Genomic DNA, 26309 nt, shown 5'->3' with positions numbered 1-26309 from the left:
AAAGCAAGAAGAGGGGCACGTTTGTGAGTGAGTTGCAGACTTCCAAAGCTTTGGATTAAGGAAGTCATTGGTTGTGTTAAGTATGGTGACTAGAGTTGACTTAATGGAATTTGTACAATTAGTATTTTGTTCTGTGTAATTATGTTATATTCATAGTTTGTACTCATGCATGGTGTAAACAATGTATAATTATATAGAGAGTGTATCATGGACAATCAAGCATGTGTGTACTAACACACTGTGATAGGGTAGGCCATGCAATATCTGAAGCACACAGCTCTGTGATCCTCTAGAGGTTTAATCCTGACATAGCACATGCAGTAGTAGTTTACTGCTGTGCAACTTTCCAGGAATAGTTTAGGTAGAATTCCAGCTTTGGGTGCTGATGGTGGAGTTGGACCTTCTTCCTTGATGTTGCAGGGAGGTTTTTCTCCTTTTCTGGGTTACAAGACTGGAATAATAAACTACAAAGATTCTTCATTTTAGGTTATTTTCAATTAAGATTGTACGTAGCCTAAGTAGAGAATAAGAAAATAAAAGATTGATGCTAGTTGTCCAGTGATGATAAATGGGCATTTAACTGGTTATCCTCCAACTCTTTTACATTGGTAGGTCTGCTACTAGAAGTCAGAATGAGCACTGGCTGAGGGGTCAGAATGTTATGCTTTGATATATGAACTATTGAGATAATTGCTCGAATTAGGATGGAAAATAATAAAGCTAATATGCCACCTGTGAAAGTGGAAGTCCCTTAGTCGTGTCTGACTCTTTGCGACCCCATGGACTATACAGTCCATGAAATTCTCTAGGCCAGGATACTGGAGTTGGACACAACTGCGTGACTGAACAATAGCAACAACATGGAATATTGCCATGACATTGTTAGATGTTAAAGGTAATTATTTTTTGTTTTTTAAAATGCATATACCTAAAGCAATACATGACCACTGGAAAAACCATAGCCTTAACTTTTCCTTTTCCAGGGGATCTTCCCAACCCACAGATTGAACCCAGGTCTCCTGCATTGCAGGTGGATTCTTTACCAACTGAGCTATCAGGGAAGCCCAGCCACCTAAATTATTGGAATGATATTGAGGTGATAACATCAAGTTTCTGAAATTTAAAAGGCTCTTAATTCTGCCAAAAGCTACCCTAAGACAGAAAAATGATTCAGTGGAAACTGTGGGAGCTTTCAGTGGAACAGCTTCCTGCCAACCCAAGGAAATGGCAGTGTCAACATCATTAACTGACTTGTGTGTTGATAGGAAACTGATGTAATTAAATATTGTTATGTTAAAAAAAGATAGCCTGAACCACATTGTACTGATGCATTTCTCTGTCCCTTCTCTTGATCATACCTTTGTAAAAGAGATTTATTTGGGGAGAAAAAAGAATTGATCCTGTATTCACTTAGGAAAAATGAATCAGGGCATTTAGCTTTGAAACAAAAAAAGTGTATGTGTGTGGTGGGGGGAGCAAGTGGAGCAGAAATCTACTCCAATACATTAATAAGCAATACAAAGCAAAGTAGTTATTTTGCAGAATGACAGAATCAAGTGGAAGGTTAAGGCAATGATCAAAATAGGAAGACCATCATGTAAAGAGATACTGTACATTGTTTATATCAGCTTGTACTCTATTTCTAAAACTGTTTTTCAAAATAAAAACTTTTTGTTATAAATGTAATACCTACCCATTATTTTAAAAAGTGCAATTTGGACATTAAACATTCTATGTAAAATAAAATATCCCATTACCCAGAAATTATAATACAACTTGGTACCTAAGTTTACAAAGGTTTTTTGCTTTAGGTATATGCATTTTAAAAAACAAAAAATAATTACCTTTAACATCTAACAATGTCATGGCAATATTCCATGTTGTTGCTATTGTTCAGTCACGCAGTTGTGTCCAACTCTTTGCAACCCCATGGAATGCATGCCAGGATTACCTGTTCTTCAGTATCTCCCAGAGTTTGCTCAAACTCATGTACATTGAGTTGACAATGCTACTTAAATATCTCATTCTCTACCTTCCACTTCTCCTTTTGCCCTCAATCTTTCCCAGTATTCAGTTCAGTTCAGTTCAGTTCAGTTCTGTCGCTCAGTCGTGTCTAACTCTTTGCGACCCCATGAACTGCAGCACGCCAGGCCTCCCTGTCCGTCACCATCTCCCAGAGTTCACTCAGACTCACATCCATCGAGTCAGTGATGCCATCCAGCCATCTCATCCTCGGTCGTCCCCTTCTCCTCTTGCCCCAATCCCTCCCAGCATCAAAGTCTTTTCCAATGAGTCAACTCTTCTCATGAGATGGCCAAAGTACTGGAGTTTCAGCTTTAGCATCATTCCTTCCAAAGAAATCCCAGGGCTGATCTCCTTCAGAATGGACTGGTTGGATCTCCTTGCAGTCCAAGGGACTCTCAAGAGTCTTCTCCAACACCACAGTTCAAAAGCATCAATTCTTCAGTGCTCAGCTTTCTTCACAGTCCAACTCTCACATCCATACATGACTACTGGAAAAACCACAGCCTTGACCAGACGGACCTTTGTTGACAAAGTAATGTCTCTACTTTTTCATATGCTGTCTAGGTTGGTCATAACTTTCCTTCCAAGGAGTAAGTGTCTTTTAATTTCATGGCTGCAGTCACCATCTGCAGTGATTTTGGAGCCCAGAAAAATAAAGTCAGTCACTGTTTCCACTGTTTCCCCATCTATTTGCCATGAAGTGATGTGACCGGATGCCATGATCTTTGTTTTCTGAATGTTGAGCTTTAAGCCAACTTTTTCACTCTGCTCTTTCACTTTCATCAAGAGGCTTTTTAGTTCCTCTTCCCTTTCTGCCATAAGGGTGGTGTCATCTGCATATCTGAGGTTATTGATATTTCTCCTGGCAATCTTGATTCCAGCTTGTGTTTCTTCCAGTCCAGTGTTTCTCATGATGTACTCTGCATATAAGTTAAATAAGCAGGGTGATAATATACAGCCTTGACGTACTCCTTTTCCTATTTGGAACCAGTCTGTTGTTCCATGTCCAGTTCTAACTGCTGCTTCCTGACCTGCATACAGATTTCTCAAGAGGCAGGTCAGGTGGTCTGGTATTCCTATCTCTTTGAGAATTTTCCACAGTTTCTTGTGATCCACACAGTCAAAGGCTTTGGCATAGTCAATAAAGCAGAAATAGATGTTTTTCTGGAACTCGCTTGCTTTTTCCATGATCCAGCAGATGTTGGCAATCTGATCTCTGGTTCTTCTGCCTTTTCTAAAACCAGCTTGAACATGTGGAAGTTCACAGTTCACATATTGCTGAAGCCTGGCTTGGAGAATTTTGAGCATTACTTTACTAGTGTGTGAGATGAGTGCAATTGTGTGGTAGTTTGAGCATCTTTGGCATTGCCTTTCTTTGGGATTGGAATGAAAACTGACCTTTTCGAGTCCTGTGCTTCCCTGGTGGCTCAGAGGTTAAAGTGTCTGCCTGCAATGTGGGAGACTTGGGTTCGATCCCTGGGTTAGGAAGATCCCCTGGAGAAGGAAATGGCAACCCACTCCAGTATTCTTGCCTGGAGAATCCCATGGACAGAGGAGCCTGGTGGGCTATACAGTCCACAGGGTCACAAAGAGTCGGACACAACGGAGCGACTTCACTGTCACTGTGGCCACTGCTGAGTTTTCCAAATTTGCTGGCATATTGAGTGCAGCACTTTCACAGCATCTTCTTTCAGGATTTGAAATAGCTCAACTGGAATTCCATCACCTCCACTAGCCTTGTTCGTAGTGATGCTTTCTAAGGCCCACTTGACTTCACATTCCAGGATGTCTGGCTCTAGGTGAGTGATCACACCATTGTGATTATCTTGGTTGTGAAGATCTTTTTTGTACAGTTCTTCTGTGTATTCTTGCCACCTCTTCTTAATATCTTCTGCTTCTGTTAGGTCCATACCATTTCTGTCCTTTATCGAGCCCATCTTTGCATGAAATGTTCCCTTGGTATCTCTAATTTTCTTGAAGAGATCTCTAGTCTTTCCCATTCTGTTGTTTTCCTCTATTTCTTTGCATTGATCGCTGAGGAAGGCTTTCTTATCTCTCCTTGCTATTCTTTGGAACTCTGCATTCAGATGCTTATATCTTTCCTTTTCTCCTTTGCTTTTTGCTTCTCTTCTTTTCACAGCTATTTGTAAGGCCTCCCCAGACAGCCATTTTGCTTTTTTGCATTTCTTTTCCATGGAGATGGTCTTGATCCCTGTCTCCTGTACAATATCATGAACCTCAGTCCATACTTCATCAGGCACTCTATCAAATCCCTTATGATTTGATAGTGCTCGGTCAGTCTATGTATTTTGGTTGGTGCATTTAATCCATTTAAGTTAATTAATGATATTTACGATCCTATCAGTAATGTGCTGAAGTCAGTCCAGGGGGGCATGCTGCAGTCCATGGGGTTGCAAAGAGTTGGACACAACTGAGCGGCTGAACTGGTGGCTGAACTGATCAATAATGTATGATCCTGTTATCATTTTCTTAATTATTTTGGGTTTATTTTTTGTAGGTAGTCTTTTCCTTCTGTTTCCTGCCTAGAGATATTCCTTTAGCATTTGTTGTAAAGCTGCTTTGGTAGTGCTGAGTTTAACTTTTGCTTGTCTGGAAAGCTTTTGATTTATCCATTAAATCTGAAAGAGTCATGCTGGGGAGAGTCTTCTTGGTTGTAGGTTCTTTCCTTTAATCACTTTAAATATACCATGCCATTCCCTTCTGGCTTGTAGAGTTTTTGTCAAGAAATCAGCAGATAGCCTGATGAAAGTTCCCTTGTGTATTATTTGTTGTTTTTCCCTTGTTGCTTTTAATGTTTTATCTTGGTCTTTAATTTTTACAGTTTGATTATTGCGTCTCCTTGTGTTCCTCCTTAGGTTTATCCTGCCTGGGACTCTGTGCTTCCTGGACTTGGTTAACTGTTTCCTTTCCCACATTAGGGAAATTCTCAGCTATTCTCTCTTGAAATATTTTCTCAGGTCCTTTCTCTCTCTCTTCCCCTTCTGGGACCCCTATATGCGAACGTTGATGCATTTTGTGTCGTCCCAGAGGTCTCTTAGGCTGTCTTCATGCTTTTCCTTCTTTTTTCTATGCTGTTTTGCAGCAGCGATTTCCACCATTTGGTCCTCCAGGTCATTTATCCGTTCTTCTGCCTCAGTTATTCTGCTATTGATTCCTTCTAGTGTATCACTCATCTCTGTTCTTTAACTCTTCGGTTAAAACATTTTTTGCATCTTCTCAATCTCTGCCTCCATTCTTTTTCTGAGATCCTGAATCATCTTCACTATCATTAACCCTTTTTCTGAAAGGTTGCCTATCTGCACTTCATTTAGTTGTTTTTCTGGTGTTTGTATCTTGTCCCTTCCTCTGGGACATCACTTTCTGTTTTTTCATGCTGATTAACTTTCTATAATGTGCCTTTTTTAGTCACTGGGGGACTGTGGTTCTTCTTGCTTCTTGAGTCTGCCCTCTGACAGAGGAGGTTAAGAGGCTTTTGTAAGCTTCCTGATGGGAAGGGCTGGTGGTGGAGAGACTGGGTCTTGCTCTGTTGGGCAGGGCCTTGCTCAGTAAAGCTTCAGTTCAGTTATCTGCTGATGGGTGGGGCTGCACTCCCTTCTTGGTAGTTTCTTGGCCTGAGGTGACCCAGCCCTCACGTCTACGGGTTCTATTTTGGGCTCTATGGTCAGGTTAATGGCGACCTCCAAGACAGTTTACGCCAAGGGGGACCTTCCCAGACTGCTGCTGCCAGTGTTCCCATCCCTGTGATGAGCTCCTGCCAACCCACGCCTCAAGGAGACCCTCCAACACCAGCAGGTAGTTTTGGTTGTCTCCTATGGGGTCACTGCTCCTTTCCTGAGTCTTGGTGCGGGCAAGGCTTTGTTTGTGGCCTCCAAGACTGGAGGCTCTGTTTTCTCCAGTCCTGTGAAAAGTCTCATAATCAAATTCCGCTGGCCTCCAAGGTCAGATTCCCTGGGGATTCCTAGTTTCTTTGTCGGATCCTCAGGCTAGGAACGGAGAAGGCAATGGCACCCCACTCCGGTACTCTTGCCTGGAAAACCCCATGGACGGAGGAGCCTGGTGGGCTGCAGTCCATGGGGTCGCTAAGAGTCAGACACAACTGAGCGACTTCACTTTCACGCATTGGAGAAGGAAATGGCAACCCAATCCAGTATTCTTGCCTGGAGAATCCCAGGGACAGGGGAGCCTAGTGGGCTGCTGTCTATGGGGTCACACAGAGTCGAACATGACTCAAGTGACTAAGCAACAGGCTAGGAAGCCTGAAGTGGGGTTCAGAACCTTCACAAGAGTGGGAGAACTTCTTTGGATTTTAAGTATTACCTTGCTATCATGTGAAATGAGTGTAATTGTGTGGTAGTTTGAACACTCCTTGGCATCGCCCTTTGGATTGAAATAAAAACTGACCTTTTCATTATCAAGGACTATAGACCTTCATGATTGTTTTAATTTATTGAAGTAGATTTACAATGTGTTTCTGGTGTATGGCAAAGAGATTGTTATACATATATACACATGCTTTTTCATTTTTCTCTATTATGGTTTATTATAGGTATTCGCTGTGCTATTCAGTAGAACCTTGTTCATGATTATTTTAAATACCTATATAGTATTTCACTAAATGGGTGTTATAGACTCAGTTAACCAATCCTTCCAAGCTTTTCATATTATAAACTTATCTTTGCTTACTTGTCTCATTTTCTTAGGACAGATTCCCAACAGTGATGAATTACTAGTTTAAATGATAAATAAGGTTTTTAAAGGTTTTGGAAAACTGCTCTTAAAGGAAATTATACTGATTCACTCTTCTGAAGATAAAAGATTTAGAGCACTTTCAAGTTCACCCTGCTCCTTGATGAGTTAAAATTTAAAATTGTCAAGTAAGTTGATTGGGCTAAGTGCAGAGATTTAATTGGAAATAGGCTATAAGGAAACATGCTCACGTGCACTGGTGTGCTAAGTCACTTCAGTCATGTCCAACTCTTTGAACTTATGGACGGTAGCCCTCCAGGCTGCTCTGTCCATGGGATTCTCCAGGCAAGAATTCTGGAGTGGCTTGCCATGTCCTCCTCCAGGGGGTCTTCCCGACCCAGGGACTGAACGTGTGTCTCTTCTGTCTCCTGCATTGGCAGGCGGGTTCTTTATTACTAGTGCCACCAGTCAGAAACTCTGTGCTTGATCTGCTGGCCAGCTCATATTCAAGCCATTCCCAGCCCCTTCTCCTTTATCATTTAAAAAAAAAAAAAAAAGGCTACTTTAAACAATTCTGCCCCTTACACAATTCTGGCCAGTAGGAAGCAGAAATGTGCTGGAAAAGCTTTAATTCTCCTGACAAAAAAGGACAGACATACCTGAAACTGCCCCTCTCCTAGCTTTGGATGAAAACATATAATCTGAAGCTGTGGCAGCCACATTGCAACCACAGAAAAATGCCAAGAGAATCACTTGTTCTGTCCAATAACAGCAACAGACAAACTCACAGACTTTGTGATGTTAAAAACACTTTATTTAAAACATTTTTAGTTTTGTGTTACTTGCAGTTAAAAAATAATTGACAGATGAAATGCTGCATACTAAAGCACTGGTTTCTGAGTTACAAATAATCATAAATATCATATATAATTAGAAGACATATGGAAATAATCAGATATAATTTAAAATAGGGGTAAAATATGTATATATAGCAAGAGATGATGGAATAGACCCTTTGTAGTGAAAGCCACAGACACCATTAAATACACATTTAGGAGAAAGGAGTAAAGTAAGTTAACGAAATAGAGAAAGGGTAGGATACATGCCCAAAGGATTGCTGGGTTATCAAAGCATGTTTTCTTTTCTTCCTAGGCACACAGCCACACTATATATTTCCCATCTTTCCTTGTAGTTAGTTGGGAGCACAGATCAAGTTGTTGCTAAAGGAATGTGAAGAGAAATAATGCCGATTCTGGGCCTGGCCCATAAATACCCATTTTCTCTCTTTCCCCATCCACTGGCCAAATGGAGAAGACTTTGAGCAGAGTCACAAAAACAGAGGGAGCCTGCCCTGAATTACTGTGAGGAGCAGAGCTCTTCCTCCAACCTCCTAGAACTGTGATGTGAGCAATACTATTTTACAGTGTTAAGTTCCTGAGACCTTACTTATTATAGCAGCTAGCATCCTTCACTATAACAGGTGGGAGCAGAGGAAGGGGAAAAAAGAGGCTAATGAAGAAATAAGTGAAGTGTGTGACATGAATGGAAGAGTGCTACCTGTTTGTTACACAGGTTCCCCAACCCAAGACAACCTGTCCTTTTTATGACAGAGTCAGCAAAATTTTTAATATTTATGAGGAAATCTTTTTCAATTTTATTTTTTTAACTCCTTTCTAAATCCACTGGTTTCTGAAAGCCTTGATGTTCCTTGGAAGAATATAATTTTGAAACTGTAACACTGTGTTCCTAAAAAACTGGTCAGGGGCAAAGTATTTGCTAAAGCTTAACATCAATTTAAGTATATTTAGAAACAAAAATAATCCCTTGTTAAACAATTTCTACATTTTTGGGTTATATGCTAAATGAAGTTTTCCTATATAACCAATTAAAACTTAGTAACAGACCAATCTATATGCCTGTCTAAATGGTGATACAAAGTTCAAAACCAATTATTCATTACTTACCAAGCTTGCCTTGTCATAATGTCTATGACATAGCTATTATTACTATCAACAAAAGTACAACACACAAGCCAACTGATAAATTATATATTACATGTTTATTAAGGGTACAACTTTTATGTAAAATTTACATTTTTATGAAAAATCAAAAATATTTACAAAATATTGTAAGATTTGCATTGTTCTAATTACAACTCAGAGTAGTAAATAACAAATCTTAAAAACTCACATTTGTTAAGAGTTCTGTGTTTACAAATTCTTGGTTAAAGAGGCAGCTACAAAGTTTATCACTATACATAAGCAAGAACCAGCTTGCTAAAATACATTTCCCATTGAAAATCTATTGGTCTTTTTTACACCATTAGTGGATTTTTAAATGAAAAAATCAATATAAACTCATATGGCTTCAAAATTGTAACCTGCACCCGATACAAATTTATGTACCAACACTTGGTATGAAGACTGGTAATTAAGAAAGTGCAGAAGTATAACCATTTCACTAGTTTGTGTGTTTTAAGGTAATACTTTATTAAAAACAAACATGGTGAGTATAATGGTGTCTATCCAATAATAAAATATTAACTGCCCAATAAAAGCAGTTTGACTGCAAAGCAATTACAGTTAAGATTTCAGTAAGGGACTGTAATTGGCATTTAAAAGGGTACAATATGTTAGAAATTCTAATTCTGTCCACTATCTAGTAAAGATGAAAATTTCAGCAAATTGTCTTATGTATTGCTTTAGTCAAATCTAAATTTAGAATGGGGCTAACACTGAATATATTAAAAAAGCACATATTGTGTTATATATATATATTGCTAATGAGTAGATTTTCTGCTGTATTTAACATAGCAAGATGTTACATAAATGTATAGAGGGAGGGATTTTACTTTCTGTAGAGCTTAGGAGAACAATTAGTGATTTTATATAAATTTACTATATATAACACAATTTATTACTTCTATGCAAAATGTAGGACACTGGTACTTATCCTTATAAATAAAATTCCCATTTGTAAATTATGAAACTGTGTCCAAAATATTTACTTCCTTCAGTTAATCAGGATTTGTTATAAAGTTAGGCTTTTTACTATTTACTATTAGTAGTTTATTTTAAGAAACGCTTAACCCAATCCATCATTTCAAATAGTTTCCTCATTTTTAGCAGGAGGTGATGAGAACATAAAAACTGCCAATTTTTCCAAGTGTTGAAAATGCCCAAACTGATCTTTTCTAAAGTGTGTTCCTCACAAACTACTACAAACTCATGCTCACATCACATTCAGTAAATAAATATATAAATTTCCAATAATAAGAGTGAGAGGAAATGTTAACTTGAGTGAAAATGCCAGTTACCAATTTACCATTACGGTTTTGCAGAATTTTTTGATAAGGTTAAGATGGAACATCTGAAGGTAATCTTTTTCCCTGTAAACATATGCCGTTAGTTATATTTCTCTAGTGGCTACAGTGTAACCCTAAAGAAGGGAGCCAGGGTTCTTAAGTATAAATTGTCCTCTAGTTACTCTGAATTCCCATTGCAATTGCAACCAAAGATTTTTATAAAAAATCGCAATTATCTTATAAAAATTCTTGACTATGATTCTGAATACAAAATCTGGACTGTGAGGAAAAAAGTGAGGCACATTAATGAACACAAACTGGATAGGCACATTTCTGGGTTTTGTTATTGTTTTAAAGGCACACATTATGCAATCCATATAAAAATAAATTAAATCTACAGCATTAATTCATCAAAACAATCACAACTTCTATAAAGTTAACTGCAGAAGCAAATTTCTCTGCTGTCTTTTGCAAGCTTATTTTAAAACACATTGCACTTGAGGATTAAAAAAAATCATATAAAACACCATTTACACTTTATTAATATGTTTATATGAGAATCAAATTATAGATTTTGCATACACCTTGGACTCTGGTCTGATTACTTTATGGCACATAACTCAATTTGATTGAGTGTTATCAACATTATCCCAAACTTAGAATTCACGTTCTGTCTGTATCCATTCAATATCAAACTTAAATGTTTTTAAAAGCTATCTCTGACTCTAAAAACTTATAGAAAGCTAAATTATTTTGTGCTTCCTCTCCTGAAATTTCAGGCCTCATATTACACTATAAGCCCCTTTTTCAACATAGACACTGAAGATAAAATTTCCAGCCTATAAAAACTTCATTTTACTGAGAATCGGAATACATGTGCTTCCTGAATATTGCAGTTGATCATTTACAGCGTTGAAAATCATTTCAGTGCTATTTTCTTCGGTGACTCACTTCAAAAGTGCAATTTAATGTTTGTAGTCAGCTCTTAAAGATATAATACAAGTCAGAATAGTGTTTGGAAAGAAAAATAATGCAGAACGGCAGGTCTGTACTACTCCCTTGAGCCAACCACTTTCCCAGGTCCATCAACAATCCGCCAGGTATCGTCCTGGAAAACACCAAGGAGACCTTTGCCATTATAATTTCAAATGAACTCAAAGGAAGACATTTCCACTGTGGTTACAGATACAAACCCCAGTTCCCATCTGCTGTTTACAGTACATTAGAATCAGATCACAGGTGTTCAGCTACACTGACCATGAGTACTCTCTCTCCCAGGTGTGTCTCTATCTGGCACTTTGTACCAAAGGTCAAAGGAAACATTTCCATGCCTTCAGACTATAAACTACTTTAGAGTCATTTAGTAACTGTTAGAATATAAATGTTTCCCGTGTACATGAAAAAGCTTGAAATCTCCCAACTTACCAGTGGCAAAGCGCTTCTTTACTAAGGAAAGCCTGTAGCCAGTGCCTACGAGTTCAGTATCTACTCCTGAGAGGGTACTCCCCTCGCTGAGGAATTGCACTGCAAGTGTTGTGGGTTTACTGGGTCCTTCGGAAAGATCAAATTTTGCTCTGAGGGACCCAGAACCTACAAGGAAAAGAACAAAGAACTTATACAGGATACTATATTTCACACCAAAAAAGGCAAGTGAGCAAGTAAAAACTGAAAGTCAATCCTATCCCAAATTCTTTAAACGTATAAGTGAATCATTGTCCTGTTTTCAAATCAGATTTTAGTCAGTGAATCTGGATTTTCATTAAGTAATCTTAATCCATGCTTCTCTTTGACTTAATAAGTCTTCAGAGGGATTTACTATTGATATTCCTACACTCTGTGTGTGTTGAAGTGAGTTAAAAGACAAGTAAGGCTGAGGACAGGAAGAAAGGAAGCCCTGGAAGCGATGAATGGGCATTAAAGCCAAAGGGAAATGACTGCTGAGTACCATGGGGCGGGAGAGGTAAAGAAGCTAAGATAGCTAAGGTTGAGAAGAGCTGTCTCAGTATTACCTCTGTATTCATCTTTCTTTTTAAAATCATGCCAAATATGTCTGAGGGGCTTTCTTTTCAATATAACCATTTATTCCACATTCCTTAGTCTAACAGTCTGGCAGAAATAGTATATAATTATGATTATTATAAATTTATAATATTATAAATTTATTATACGAAAAAACTATCAAAAGCTATGGACACAAAGCACATAAAATGTTGTGGGGATGATGGGGCCTATTTCAGGAAAAGGTAACTACAGGTGCAGAGACGGGAGAGCTGACAGCACGTTGCATTTAAGGTAACTACACCTATACCAGAAGATCTGGAGGATAGATGTAAGTGGGGCAAAGTGGCAGAAGATGGTAGACTGGTAGCTGAGAAAAGCTCTTAAGCATCTTTACAGACCACGAAAGAAGTAAACATAGGGAGCCACCAAGACAAGGAAGACAAAACATTTCAGGCAGGAATCTCAGAAGGGCAGCAAGGTGCAAGGCAGGGCAGAAGGGCAGCAAGGTGCAAGGCAGGGACACCCCCTGGAAGTCAATGGAATGGTCTAGGACTCTAGGTGACAGGTAAAGTGTATTTGAACTGCACTGAGGGAAAGGAAAGAGGAGAATGAATTTGGAAAACATTCAGGAGTTGAAATCAAAGGGTAAATAGGAGGAGAGGCCTAGGAGGGAGGGTTCCCAGGTTTCTGGTTTGAGGAAAGTAGACAGAATTGCTGGGTAGAAACAGTGACATTCTGTGATTCCCTGTACAGAACAAAAATGTAACAAAGACCCACCCTATACTATTGTACCTGGTGGCACACAGATCAGTTGGGAAAATGAATTGCTGTCCTAACTCTTAGCCCGTGTCCAAGTCCTCCTTAAACTTTTAGTTTGTGATATGCAACTCAATTCTGTGAAAGTACGACCACAGGCCAAGAGCAGTCACCAGGGCAACCCTAAAACTTTAGAATATTTCCTGCTCCTCTCCAAGCATAAAGCCAAAATAGAAACAGGCTTCTACTTTATTGTATTCTAATTTGGAGATCTCTTTTTAAAAGTTGACTAACCAAATCAGAACCACATTTGTAAGATGTTTCCATTTCCTCAGTCACTCTGATACCTTAACAGCAGAGGGAAACTATAATTACAATACCCAGTTAGAAAATTTGTATCCTGTTTTTCAGAGAACAAATTCAGTTCTTGGCAAATATCTACAATAATATTGTTTCATTAAATATGGGGAAAATATACCCTTTCCTCCTTGCTAACTGGCTGTACTTCCAGTTACAACTAGGAATTTCAGGTTTATCTCCTAGTCATACAGCTAGAGTAAAAATCAGTACACTTGACACTTGAACATAGGCAAACTTTAAGTACCAAATACAAACAAAGAAACCAGAGATTAGCTGGGTTAGGAGTGTGGTTCTCTAGTAGTAAAAGCCTAGTTCAGCACAGGAGGTGTACAATGCAAGTATGTACCTGGTCTTTTATGCAAAAATACCTTTAAGAAAAACTACTGATGATATATTTTACATTTTAATCACATAATGCTTAAAATGTTCAAAAGGAGAAAAGTGAGTAAAACTTGAAAAGCCAAAAAACCTACTTAATAGGAAAAGTTATTGGAGATTAATTAGGTATTCAAAAAAGGTAAGAGAAGTCTCCTTTGATTAAGAGAAACTGCCATTAAAATGTTAAAGACTGTCCTGGGAATTATATTCTAAACTGAGTTAGAGGGTATACTAGGAGTGATCAACTAACTAGTAGAGACTTCTCCTTTGCACTGTGAACACAAACAAATGCAGGCAGGGAGGGAGGAGGCAATTAACTTGCTTCTTCTTGAAATAATGATCACAGAATTAAAGGCTGTTAATAGCTTTAATAAGGGTAAATGACCAAGGAAAGGTTCTCTTGAGAAAGAGTAGGCAAGATAGGCAAGGGGAGTTTTTAAAGCCTGAAAGCTTCTGTACTATTTCTGGGAGGCCAGGCAGACCCCATTAACAGAGTGAACTAAACAGCATGTTGATTAATTAGTTATCAGTTTCAATTATCAAGTTTCCCAGATGTCTATAGTGCAGAGGTTAAAGTGTCTGCCTGAAACGTGGGAGACCTGGGTTCGATCCCTGGGTCGGGAAGATTCCCTGGAGAAGGAAATGGCAACCCACTCCAGTATTCTTGCCTGGAGAATCCCATGGACGGAGGAGCTTGGTGGGCTACAGTCCACGGGTCGCAAAGAGTCGGACACGATTGAGCGACTGCACTTCACTTCACTTCTCTTAACGTTAGCACATGAACATAAGGAACATTTACGTAATATTTATAAAGTTATAGCAAAACATTTTCTCACAGAGAAAGCACATTCAATCTAGAAGAAAAAAATGTGTTCTGAATCTCAATTGGTCCACTCTTCTTTGTATTAACTTCCACCTAGTGGTCAGTTCTAGAACTGAAGGCATAAAATTCCAGGAGAAACTTTTCCATAAACATGCCTAAAAGATCCATTTTCAGTGTCATTACGTTATAAACAAAAAAACCATGCAGACACTTACCTCCATTGTCTGATTTTTCTGAAATACCAGACAGTTTCCAAAAGGCTTTCATCTGTTCTGCATTCCTGTAAGAACAAATATCTTCACAGCTAATGTGTCTAGCATAATGCCTTGTACATGGATGAGCACTCCAATAAATACATTTTAAATATTTCATGAGAACTAGTGCTAAATTTTCTTCAGAATAGTATCACTGGTGAAAATGTGTTTATGAATAATATAAACAAAGTACTATTATTTTTCTTAATAAGTAGGTATCTACCAAATTATATAATTCTATTTCTGTTGATAAGAGAAAGGAAAACAATGTATAGGTGATCGAGTACCTTCATTACTCAATAGTTTTATTATTAAATGGTGAAGCAGATATAAACAAACAGTAGTTAGAGTATATACTAACATTAATGGAGGAAGCAAGAGAGGCAGTTAAGAGATGGGACTAAATACTAAACACTAACCAGGTAGGTTTGCCTATAGATATGCTAGATGCTATATTTAACTCTGTAAAATAACTATCTTTATTTTTAAATGAAAAAAATAGTTTAGAGAAGTAACGTACTTTGAGGGTAAAGTTGTACTGAATCATTCAAGTCTGGGTGGGGACAGCAAACTAGTTTGTTTATTCTGGGTTGAAGCTACTGTAGCTTGACTAGTAAAATGTACATTTTATAACATGATTTCCATGTGAAAATACACTAAAAATTTTCAAACTTGTAAGACAACTTTCAGAAATGAGGTCCTATACTGGCGGACTGCAGACAGAACTTTAGAAGGAATTCAGGAATCGACTCTTTACCATATTGCAGGGGGAAGGGACTGCACGTTTGTGACTCCTCCGTCCACTGGTACCACCACCTGTATGTTGGAAAGCACACTTGGTGCCACCATAGCTTCCGGGTTGTACTTATAATCCACTCTAAGATCTGTGGTGCCAGCACTACATTTCCAATATGTTGCAAGATTTAGAGGAGTGGACTGAATACCATTTGATGATACCTTTAAAGAGAGAAAAAAAACAAACAACTGCCTTTGACCTACAAAGTAAACAAGTCATACTGACATAGACATGAACACAAGAGATCACACATTCAAAAACAATAATGAGGGAGTTGTCTGTTGCTAGGTAGAGTGAAGCAGGCTCATCTCAAAGGTATAAGCATGACTCTCAAAGTGTAGACCTGGGACTGTTTACATCAAAATTTCTGTGGTGCTTGTGGACAATGCATAGTCCGCTGGCTCCAAACGCAGAAAATCTGGAGGCATTGGTGGGTGATATTAGTGGTTACCATTGCTGCTGCTGCTGCTGCGTCGCTTCAGTCGTGTCCGACTCTGTGCGACCCCACAGACGGCAGCCCACCAGGCTCCCCCGTTCCTGGGATTCTCCAGACAAGAACACTGGAGTGGGTTGCCATTTCCTTCTCCAATGCAGGAAAGTGAAAAGTGAAAGTGAAGTTGCTCAGTCGTGTCTGACCCTTAGTGACCCCATGGACTGCAGCTGACCAGGCTCCTCTGTCCATGGGAGCTTCCAGGCAAGAGTACTGGAGTGGGTTGCCATTTCCTTCTCCGACCATTGCTGCCTTCCAAATGCAGAAAATCTGATTCAACAGGTACAGAGTACAGAAATCAGGGTGTTACCAGGTGATTCTTATTTATGCAGGTTAACATTTGAGAATGTCAACATTCAACAGAAAATTCTAAGATTCTTCATAAGAATTTAGATTTAAAACAGAAAAACTGGGTCACCATGCAGTTCTGCAAGCCTGGAGTTAGAGTACTCTAAACTTCAAATGAAATTTTAATCACAATGACTTACTCCTTTTCAATGAGACCTACTCTGATCATCCTGTTTAAAGTTACAATGAAAACTCCATCTTCACTCTTCCATATCTTATTCTATAGACTTTTCTTTCTCCATAGCACAATATACATTATTTACTTATTATGTTTACTATATCCCTATGCTAGTCATAGCAATTGGCAAGCACTGAATAATACATACTTTCTGAATGAATGATAAAATGAATACTGGAAATAAAGTTTAAGCCAACTTAAGTGACAGTACTTTTTTATTCTTTTATTTCCTAGAAACGTAAGTCATTTTTAATACAGTTACCCTATTAAAAATTCAAACAAGACATAAGAATATGAAAATAGGAAACTTATCCCTTGGCACTTACTTCCCACTGTTAACCTCATGGTACATACACTTCCAGACTTTCTAGGGATGCAAACAAGATCTGTCTCACTCTTTGAAATGGCCATAATAATTAATCAATCTCTTCCTCTGTGGACATGTACTCGAGTGGGTTCCAAACAATGCTGAAATGAATATCCTTTGTACCTTCCAACCCCATCTGTGTGATTTCCAAAGAACTGATTTCTGGAACTGCTGAATTAAAGGTTACACCTATTCAACAATCTAATAGAGTTACCTTCTAAGAGGTTTTCTTAATTTGTACTTCTATTAACAAGTGGTAATTTCATGGATAGAGGAGCCTGGCGGGCTATAGTTCATAGGGTCGCAGAGTCAGACCTGAATGAGCATGCACGCACATACACACCTTTCCTAACAGAGCAGTCTTTCTCATTTTGGTCAGTCTAATGAGAACTAAAACTAGTATCTCATTGTTGTCTTAACAGTAATTGCTCTGACTGATTACTATTGACATGAAGCACGTTTCTAAAAGTTATCTATTGAGTTATTCATCTTTTACTTCTAATTTATAAGGATTCTTTGAAGTAAACCTTTTGATATATTTTATATAATACTTTTCCCTCATTAAATACTGATTTTGTTTAAACAAATATAAAAACACAGATTCATTTCCTTCTGTTTCAAGTATCTTATTCGCTTATTACATGTCTTCTGGGCTTGTAGTATACTTAGGTCTTCCACACTTTAAGATTAAAATATGTAACAAACGCACAGTACACATGCATATATACCCATGGATATACATATATTCACCCATGCTTTATTTTGGTACTTTTTATGTCTTTATTTGGGCTTCCCTGGTAGCCCAGCTGGTAAAGAATCTGCCTGCAACGTGGAGACCTGGGTTTGATCCCTGGGTTGGGATGATCCCCTGGAGAAGGGAACGGCTAACCACTCCAGTATTCTGGCCTGGAGAATTCCATGGACTGTATAATCCATGGGGTCACAGAATCAGGCATAACTGAGCAACTTTCACTTTACTTCACTTCATGGCTTGATTTATTATTATTATTAAACATTTGATACTTGCAGATTTTAAGGTATGAGCTGGGAATTTAGCCAAAATTTCCCCTCAAATCTCTAGTCTGTTGCCCCAATTTCACTTATTGAAAAATTCATCATTTCCACATTGTCTTGAAATGCTACTATGTCATATAAGCAGTTTTCCGTTTATTCTTAGATCTATTTCTGGATACTCTAATCTGTTCCATTCATCTGGCCATCTATTGTTCTGCCAGTTCCAAACTATTTTAAATACTGTTGGTTTATAATGTTTTCCCATTAAAACTAAACAGTACTTTAGGTTACTTTTTAAAACACTTCTTAATTTTCCAAGCTTTATGCTTCTGAGAACTTAAAAATGATTGTCAGGTCTCCAGAATTCACTAAGTTCCTGATCAGGATCAGATTAAATTTATAAGCTAATTTAGAAACAGCTTTTTACAACATAAGTCTTCCTTTTTAAAGTATACCTTTCTAACAATATTCAAGGCAGAAGAGATATTATGTTTCTTAATTAGTTTGAAAAAAAATTTTGTGTTCACTGTAGCCACAGGAAAGGGATGCTATAATCTTTTTAAAAACAATTTTTAAGTATAACTGATTTATCAGCTTCAGGTGTACAATGCGGTGATTTGATATTTATATACATTGTGCAGTGACCACAATGATCATCGCAGTAAGTCTAATTACTGGGTGTCACCATACATGCTACAATTTTTTTTCCTGTCCTGAGAACTTTTAAAATATACTCTTAGCAACTTGGAAACATGTAACCCAGAAGTAACTTTGGTCACCACGCTGTGCATTACATCCCCATGACTCATTTATACGTCTGTAGCTTTTGACTCCCCCCCACTTCATGTATTTCACCTATGCCCAGCCCCCTGTGCCCCAGCAGTCACCAATCTGTTCCCTGTGCCTATGAGCTTGGTCTGGTTTGTTTGGCTTTATAGAGTCCACATATAAGAAAGATCCTGCGATTTCTGTCTTCCTTTGCTTGGTTCATTTCACTATTTTTTGCCAATACCGTTTCCATTACTATACCTACGTCATATGGTTGAAATCATGGAGCATAATCCCTATAGCATCTTGTCCTTTCTCAAGACTGCTTTGGCTACTTGGCTAAGCCCACACAAATTTTGTCAATCCATGCAAATTTCAGGATAGTTTATTCTATTTGTGGGGCTTTCCTGGTGGCTCAGTAGGTAAAGAATTTGCCTGCGATGTGGGAGACCTGGGTTGGGAAGATCCCCTGGAGGAGGGGATGGAAACCCACTCTAGTATTCTTGCCTGAAGAACCCCCAAGGACAGGTGGGCTACAGTCCATGGAGTCGCAAAGAGTAGGACATGACTGAGCGACTAAGCACATTCTATTTCTGTGAAAAAATGCCATTGAAATTTTAATAGGTATTACATTACATCTGTTTGGGTAGTAGGGGTATTTTTAACAATTTTAATTCTTCCATCAATGAGCATGGATTAGCTTTTCATTTTGTCTTTTATCACTGTCTTCTAGTTCTCAATGTACAGGTATTTCATCTCCTTGGTTAAATTTATCTCTAAGTATTTTATTCTTTTGATTATTTTCTTAATTTCCTCTTCTAGTTTATTATTAGTGTACAGAAACACAACAGATATATTTTGGATTCTGCAACATCACTGAATCCATTTATTATTCAGTACTTATTCTAAGTTTTGTTTTGAAGGAGTCTAAAGGCTTTCTACATATACTATGTGATTAGCGAAGAGTGAGAAAACTGGATGCCTTTTCTTTTCCTCCCTAATTGATATGGCTGGAACTTTTATTACTGAATAAAAAGAGTTAAGAGTGGGCCTCCTTGTCTTATACCCGCTCTTAGAGGAAAAGCTTTCAGATTTCCACCACTGAGCCTGATGCTAGCTGTATGTAGGCTTGTCATATATAGCGTTTATTATGTTGAGGCACGCTGCCTCTATACCCACTGCACTGGGAGTTTTTAATCATAAACAGATGTTAAATCTTGTCAAATTCTTTTTCTGTAATCCACTGAGATGATCATATGATTTTCATCTTCCTTTTCTTAATGTTGTATATTATGTTGATTGATTTCTGCATGTGAAACCATCCTCGCATCCCTAGAATATATCCCACTTGATCATGGTGTATGACCTTTTTAATGTATTACTGAGTTGGTATGCTATTATTTTGTTGAGGATTTTTACATCTATATTCATCAGGGATATCAGCCTGTAATTTTTTTCTTGTTCTGTCCTTATCTCGTTATGGTATCAGGGTAATGCTAGTCTCATAAAATGAGTTTGGAAGTCTTTCCTCTTTTTCTGTTTTTTTTTTTTTTTTTGGAAGAGTTTGAGAAGTTCACTTCAGTCACGTCCATGGACTGCAGGACACCAGGCCTCCCTGTCTATCACCAACTCCCAGAGCCTGCTCAAACTCATGTCCATTGAGTCGGTGATGCTATCCAACCATCTCATACTCTGTTGTCCCCTTCTCCTCCTGCCTTCAGTCTTTTCAAGCATCAGGGTTTTTTTCCCAATGAGTCAGTTCTTCGCATCAGGTGGCCAAAGTACTGGAGCTTCAGCATCAGTCCTTCCAATGAATATTCAGGACTGATCTCCATTAGGATTGACTGGTTTGATCTCCTTGCAGTCCAAGGAACTCTCAAGAGTCTTCTCCAACACCACAGTTCAAAAGCATCAATTCTTCAGTGCTCAGCTTTCTTTATGGTCCAACTCTCACATCCACGTATGACTACTGGAAAAACCACAGCTTTGACCAGATGGACCTTTGTTGGCAAAGTAATAGCTCTGCTTTTTAATATGCTGTCTAGGTTGGTCATAACTTTTCTTCCAAGGAGCAAGTGTCTTTTAATTTCATGGCTGCAGTCACCATCTGCTGTGGTTTTGGAGCCCCCCAAAATAGTCTCACTGTTTCCATTGTTTCCCACCTATTTGCCAGGAAGTGATGTGACCGGATGCCATGATCTTAAGTTTTCTGAATGTTGAGTTTTAAGCCAACTTTTTCACTCTCCTTTCACTTTCATCCAGAAGCTCTTTAGTTCTTCTTCGCTTTCTGCCATAACGGTGGTGTCATCTGCATATCTGAGGTTATTGATATTTCTCCCAGCAATCTTGATTCCAACTTGTGCTTCATCCAGCCCAGCATTTTGCATGATGTGCTCTGCATATAAATTAAATAAGCAGGGTGACAATATACAGCCTTGACGTACTCCTTTTCCTATTTGGAACCAGTCTGTTGTTCCATGTCCAGTTCTAATTATTGCTTCTTGACCCGCATACATATTTCTCAGGAGGTAGGTAAGGTGGCCTGATATTCCCATCTCTTGAAGAATTTTCCACAGTTTATTGTGATCCACACAGTCAAAGGCTTTGGCATAGTCAATAAAGCAGAAATAGATGTTTTTCTGGAACTCTCTTGCTTTTTTGATGATCCAATGGATGCTGGCAATTTGACCTGGTTCCTCTGCTTTTTCTAAATCCAGCTTGAACATCTGAAAGTTCACGGTTTATGAACTTTGAAGCCTGGCTTAGAGAATTTTGAGCATTACTTTACTAGCATGTGAAATGAGTACAACTGTGTGGTAGTTTGAGCATTCTTTGGCATTGCCTTTCTTTGGGATTGGAATGAAAACTGACCTTTTCCAGTCCTGTGGCCACTGCTGAGTTTTCCAAATTTGCTGGCACACTGAGTGCAGAACTTTCACAGCATCATCTTTCAGGATTTGAAATAACTCATTTGGAATTCTATCACCTCCACTACCTTTGTAGTGATGTTTCCTAAGGCCCACCTGACTTTGCACTCCAGGATGTCTGGCTCTAGGTTGGTGATCACACCATCATGATTATCTGGGTCATGAAGATCTTTTTTGTATAGTTCTTCTGTGTATTCTTGCCACCTCTTAACATCTTCTGCTTCTGTTAGGTCCATACCATTTCTGTCCTTTATTGTGCCCATCTTTGCATGAAATGTTCCCTTGGTATCTCTAATTTTCTTGAAGAGACCTCTAGTCTTTCCCATTCTATTGTTCTTCGCATTGATCACTGAGGAAGGCTTTCTTATCTCTCCTTCCTATTCTTTGGAACTCTGCATTCAGATGGGTATATCTTTCCTTTTCTCCTTTGTCTTCAGCTTCTCTTCTTTTCTCAGCTATCTGTCTCCTCAGACAACCATTTTGCCATTTTGTATTTCTTTTTCTTGGGGTCGGTCTTGATCATGCCTCCTGTACAATGTCATGAACCTGCGTCTACAGTTCTTCAGGCACTCTGTCTATCAGATCTAATCCCTGGCATCTATTTGCAATCAGTTTGAGAAGAATTGGTATTAATTCTCTTAATGCTTGGCAGAATCTGGCAGTGAACTATATGGTCCTGGACTTTTGTTTGTTGGGAGGGTTCCAATTATGGATTCATATCTCCTTACTAGGAACTGATCTATTCATATTTCTACTTCATGATTCAGTATTGGAAAGTTGGTTGGATGTTCCTGTCAATTTATCTTTTTCTTATAGGTTGTCCAATTTGTGCATATAATTGTTCATAGTAGTCTCTTGTGATTCTCTGTATTTTAGTGGTATTGGTGGTAACAACTCCTCCTTTGTTTCTGATTTTATTTGAGCCTTCCTTTTTTCTTGGTGAGTTTAGATAAAAGTTTGTCAATTTTGTCTATCTTTTCAAAGAACTAGCTCTTAGTTTCACAGATCGTTTTTCTTAGTATCTATTTCTGCTCTGAACTTTGTTATTACCTTCCTTCTACCAATTTTGGGCTCTGTTTGCTTTTTTTTTCTATTTGCTTGAGGTGTAAAGTTAAGCTGTCTGAAATTATTCTTTCTTCTTAAGGTAGGCCTGTATCACTTTGAACTTCACTCTAAGAAATGCTTCTGCTGCATCCCATTAATTTTGGTATATTGTATTTTCGTTTCAAGGTATTTTTTTTACTTCTCCTATGATTTCTTTGTTGACCTACTGATTACTCAGTAGCTTTAATACTGTTTAATCCATACATATATGTGAATTTTTCAGTCTTCTTGTAACCAATTTCTAGTTTCATACTGCTGTGATCCAAAAAGAGATGCCTGACATGACTCCAATATTAAATTGATTATGACTTTTTAACCTAATGGATGATCCTGGAGAACATTCCATATGCAGTTGAGAAGAATATGTATTCTGCTGCTTTTGGATGGAATGTTTTCTAATTATCTGTTAAGTTTATCTAGTCTAATGTGGCAGAGGAACCTGCCAGGCTACAGGCCATGCGGTTGCAGGGTCAGACACGACTAAGTGACCAACATTAACACTTTACATATAACAACCTACCTAACAGTCCATTTTTAAGTTGCAAACAACTTAAGTCTGAATACTTTCCAAAGCTCTACACTTTTACTTCTCCAAATTTTGGTTTTCACATCACATTTTACATCTTTTTATCTTGTGTATCCCTTCACTAATTATTGCAGTTATTTTTTACTATTTTTGTCTATCCTTCATATTACCTATATAGGATTAATCCACCTCTTCTTTATATTTACCTTTACCAGTGAGGTTTATACTTTCATGCTTTTGTTACCAATTAGTACCCTTTTCAGCTTAAGAAGTCCCTTTAACATTTCTTGTAAGGCCAGTTGATTAGTGATGACCTCCTTTAAATTTTGCTTGTCTAGGAAACTCTTTTATCTTTCCTTCAATTCTGAGCAATAACTTTGCCAGGTAGAGAATTCTTGGTTAAAAACTTACTTTGAATATATCCCTCTGGCCTGCAAAGTTTCTGCTGATGGTCTTAAAAGAGTTCCCTTGTTTTTTTTTTTTCCATTCCTGCTTTTAAGATTCTTTTTTTTTTTAACTTTCATCGTTTTAATTATGTGTCTTAGTGTGAGTCTCTCTGGGCTTCTTGGATCTAATGTCCGTTTCCTTCCCCAGGTTCTTAGGGAAGTTCTCAATTATTATTTCTTCAGTAAGTTTTCAGCCCCTTTATTCTCCTTCTGGAACTCCCAAAATGTGAATGTTTGCTTGCTTGATGTTGTCCAATGAGCTGTGTCCACTTTTTAAAGTTCTTTTCTTGTTTCTGCTGGTCTGATTAAGGTGAGTTTCACTGCCCTGTCTTTGCATTCACTTGTCTTTTCTTTGCTTCATGTAGTTGTGTGGCTGAACCCCTCCAGTACATATTTCAAATCAGTTACTGTATTCTTCAGTTCAGTGACTTCTATTTGTTACTTTCTTTCGTTTTCTTTTTTTTTGCTGAAATTCTCACTGTGCTTACCGATTCTTCTCCCAAGTGAGGTGAGCATTTTATTACCACTACTTAGAACTCTTTATCAGGTAAATTACTTACCTCTGTTTCATCAAGGTTTTTTCACTAAGGTTTTACCTTATTCTTTTGTTTCGAATATATTCCTGTCTCCTCATTTTACTTGATTTTCTGTGCTGCTTTGTATTAGGTGAAATAACCATCCCTTCCAGTCTTGAATGACTAATCTCTTGTAGGAGATGAACCTTACTGTTCAATCTTGCCTTAGCTCTTGGTTGCCTCTCAAACCTTGGTGATTGTCCAAGCAGCCTATTTTATATTAACTAGCTCCTGGTGATCAAGGGAGTGCCAAGACCTGTTAGTGTTCCAAAGCAGGACATCTGCCAGCATGTAGATTCAGACCAATTAGGAAGCTAGACCCCCCCAGGCAGCAGCTCTGAAAGCAGGCAAGTAGATACAGTCCTGTGGGACTGAAGACAAGTGTAAGCCCCGCTGGCCACCCGATCAGGTGATCTGGAGATGTCCCTGGGTGGACAGTCACAAAAATCAGGGCTCTGGATGAGTGTATAAGTTCCCTTCTGGGAGAAACTGGTGAGCTGGGGCGAGGCTGAGGGAGTGAACTGACTGCACCCCCAAGCCTATGTTCTCTCAGAACATACCTGCAGACTCCTAGATGTGCGTCAAATCTGAAGCCCGTCCCTTGGGCTGCTGTTCCAGGCCAAGCAAATGAAGTCTTTTAGAGAAAGACTACTGGAGTTTTTCAGTCTGCTTTCTGTGCATTACCCTGGTGGCAGTATCTTGCCAAGAACTGTCTCACTAACTGTTACAGTCCTGTGGGACTCAGAATTATAAGCTACCCTGGCCTCCAGAGGCAGGAGAACAAGGGGTGTCCCCTGGTCTACAGCTGCAAAACCTGGGGCACTAGACATCTATAAAAATTCTTCTAGTAGATACCAGTGTTGCAGAAGACAGCACAAAAATGACACCCACCAAGAAAAGTGGGGAAAGTCTTAAATAAAAAAGATAGCACCTGCCAGCCTTAGCATGAGAGAGAGAGAGAGTCCACTGGTTGGAGGATAAAGTAGCACCCACCAAGAAAAAAAGTCTATAGGAAAAATAATCATAAAGTGGTACCTGTTTGCTTTAGCAAAGTAGAGGAGGAGAGCTAAAGAGGTGCCCTTCAGCACCTCATTCCCTGGAGAGTGTTCACCTCACGCCCTGGCCCTTCAAGCTGACACTTTAAGATCAACAAATGAATCTCCTTCACATGGCCACTTGTATACCTGGAATGCTTGAGTCTGCATGCAAGCCCTTTAAAGCGTTTCTCAGATCCCTGTAGCCCTTGGTTCCTGTGGATGTGAGCTCCACTGGTTTTCAAAGCCAGATGTTTCAGGGACTTGTCTATCAAGTGCAGGTCTCAGAAGCTGGAGTGTCTGTGCTGGTTACAACTGTTTTACCTCAGAAAGAAGCTCCAGGTTTCTGAGTTCCATCCAGGTGATAAACAGGCTGCCTTGCTGGGGTTGAGGCCTGTGGTGAAGCTGGATCTCAGCCTCTCCTACTTGCCTCAATGTAGTCCTTTTCTTATGTGCTGATGTGAAGGAGCTACTTAGCTATCTTTCAGTCTTTAAGAGGGAACATTCCCTCTTAAAGATGTGGTGTGTCCCTGGGAGAAAGTGAGTTCAGGATCTTCCTGTGTTACCACCTTGGACAACGTCTCCAGCTCTAATTAGGGTTTTTTTTTTTTGATGTGAATATTATTCTCCATTAGTTTTCCTAAATGGTTGTTTTGAAAGCTATTAATTTCTAAATGAGCACTTTGCTAAATTCTCCTACATCAGTTTTTAAGTTGATTCTCTTAAGATATATTGATATCAATATATCTCTTGATATATTCAGAGATATATCACCTGTACTAATAACTTTGGTTCTTTCCCAATTTACCACCAATTACTTAATTCTCTAGTTTAACTATCACTTCATGGGAAACAGATGGGGAAACAGTAGAAACAGTGTCAGACTTTATTTTGGGGGGCTCCAAAATCACTGCAGAGGGTGACTGCTGCCATGAAATTAAAAGATGCTTACTCCTTGAAAGGAAAGTTATGACCAACCTAGATAGCATAGTCAAAAGCAGAGACATTACTTTGCCAACAAAGGTCCGTCTAGTCAAGGCTATGGTTTTTCCTGTGGTCATGTATGGATGTGAGAGTTGGACAGGGAAGAAAGCTGAGCACCAAAGAATTGATGCTTTTGAACTGTGG

General features: G+C 38.6%; 1 protein-coding gene across 1 annotated transcript in view; it reads right to left on the bottom strand.

The window, feature by feature from the left end:
* Positions 1–10111: 10111 nt before the first annotated feature.
* The window catches only part of FCHO2 (FCH and mu domain containing endocytic adaptor 2), a 118294-nt gene continuing 102096 nt past the window's right edge, over positions 10112–26309 (bottom strand). The window contains exons 23-26 of the mRNA XM_040262705.1: positions 15366–15565; positions 14570–14634; positions 11462–11626; positions 10112–11144 (exon numbers count right to left, since the gene is read on the bottom strand). Of these exons, the coding sequence (XP_040118639.1) occupies positions 11122–11144; positions 11462–11626; positions 14570–14634; positions 15366–15565 (453 nt within the window). The 3' untranslated portion in view covers positions 10112–11121. The remainder of the gene's footprint in view (positions 11145–11461; positions 11627–14569; positions 14635–15365; positions 15566–26309) is intronic.

The sequence above is a fragment of the Oryx dammah genome, unplaced genomic scaffold (genome assembly GCF_014754425.2).
Source record: "Oryx dammah isolate SB20612 unplaced genomic scaffold, SCBI_Odam_1.1 HiC_scaffold_20, whole genome shotgun sequence".
NCBI classification, from domain to species: domain Eukaryota; kingdom Metazoa; phylum Chordata; class Mammalia; order Artiodactyla; family Bovidae; genus Oryx; species Oryx dammah.
This window is presented reverse-complemented; position numbering and strand designations above follow the sequence as displayed.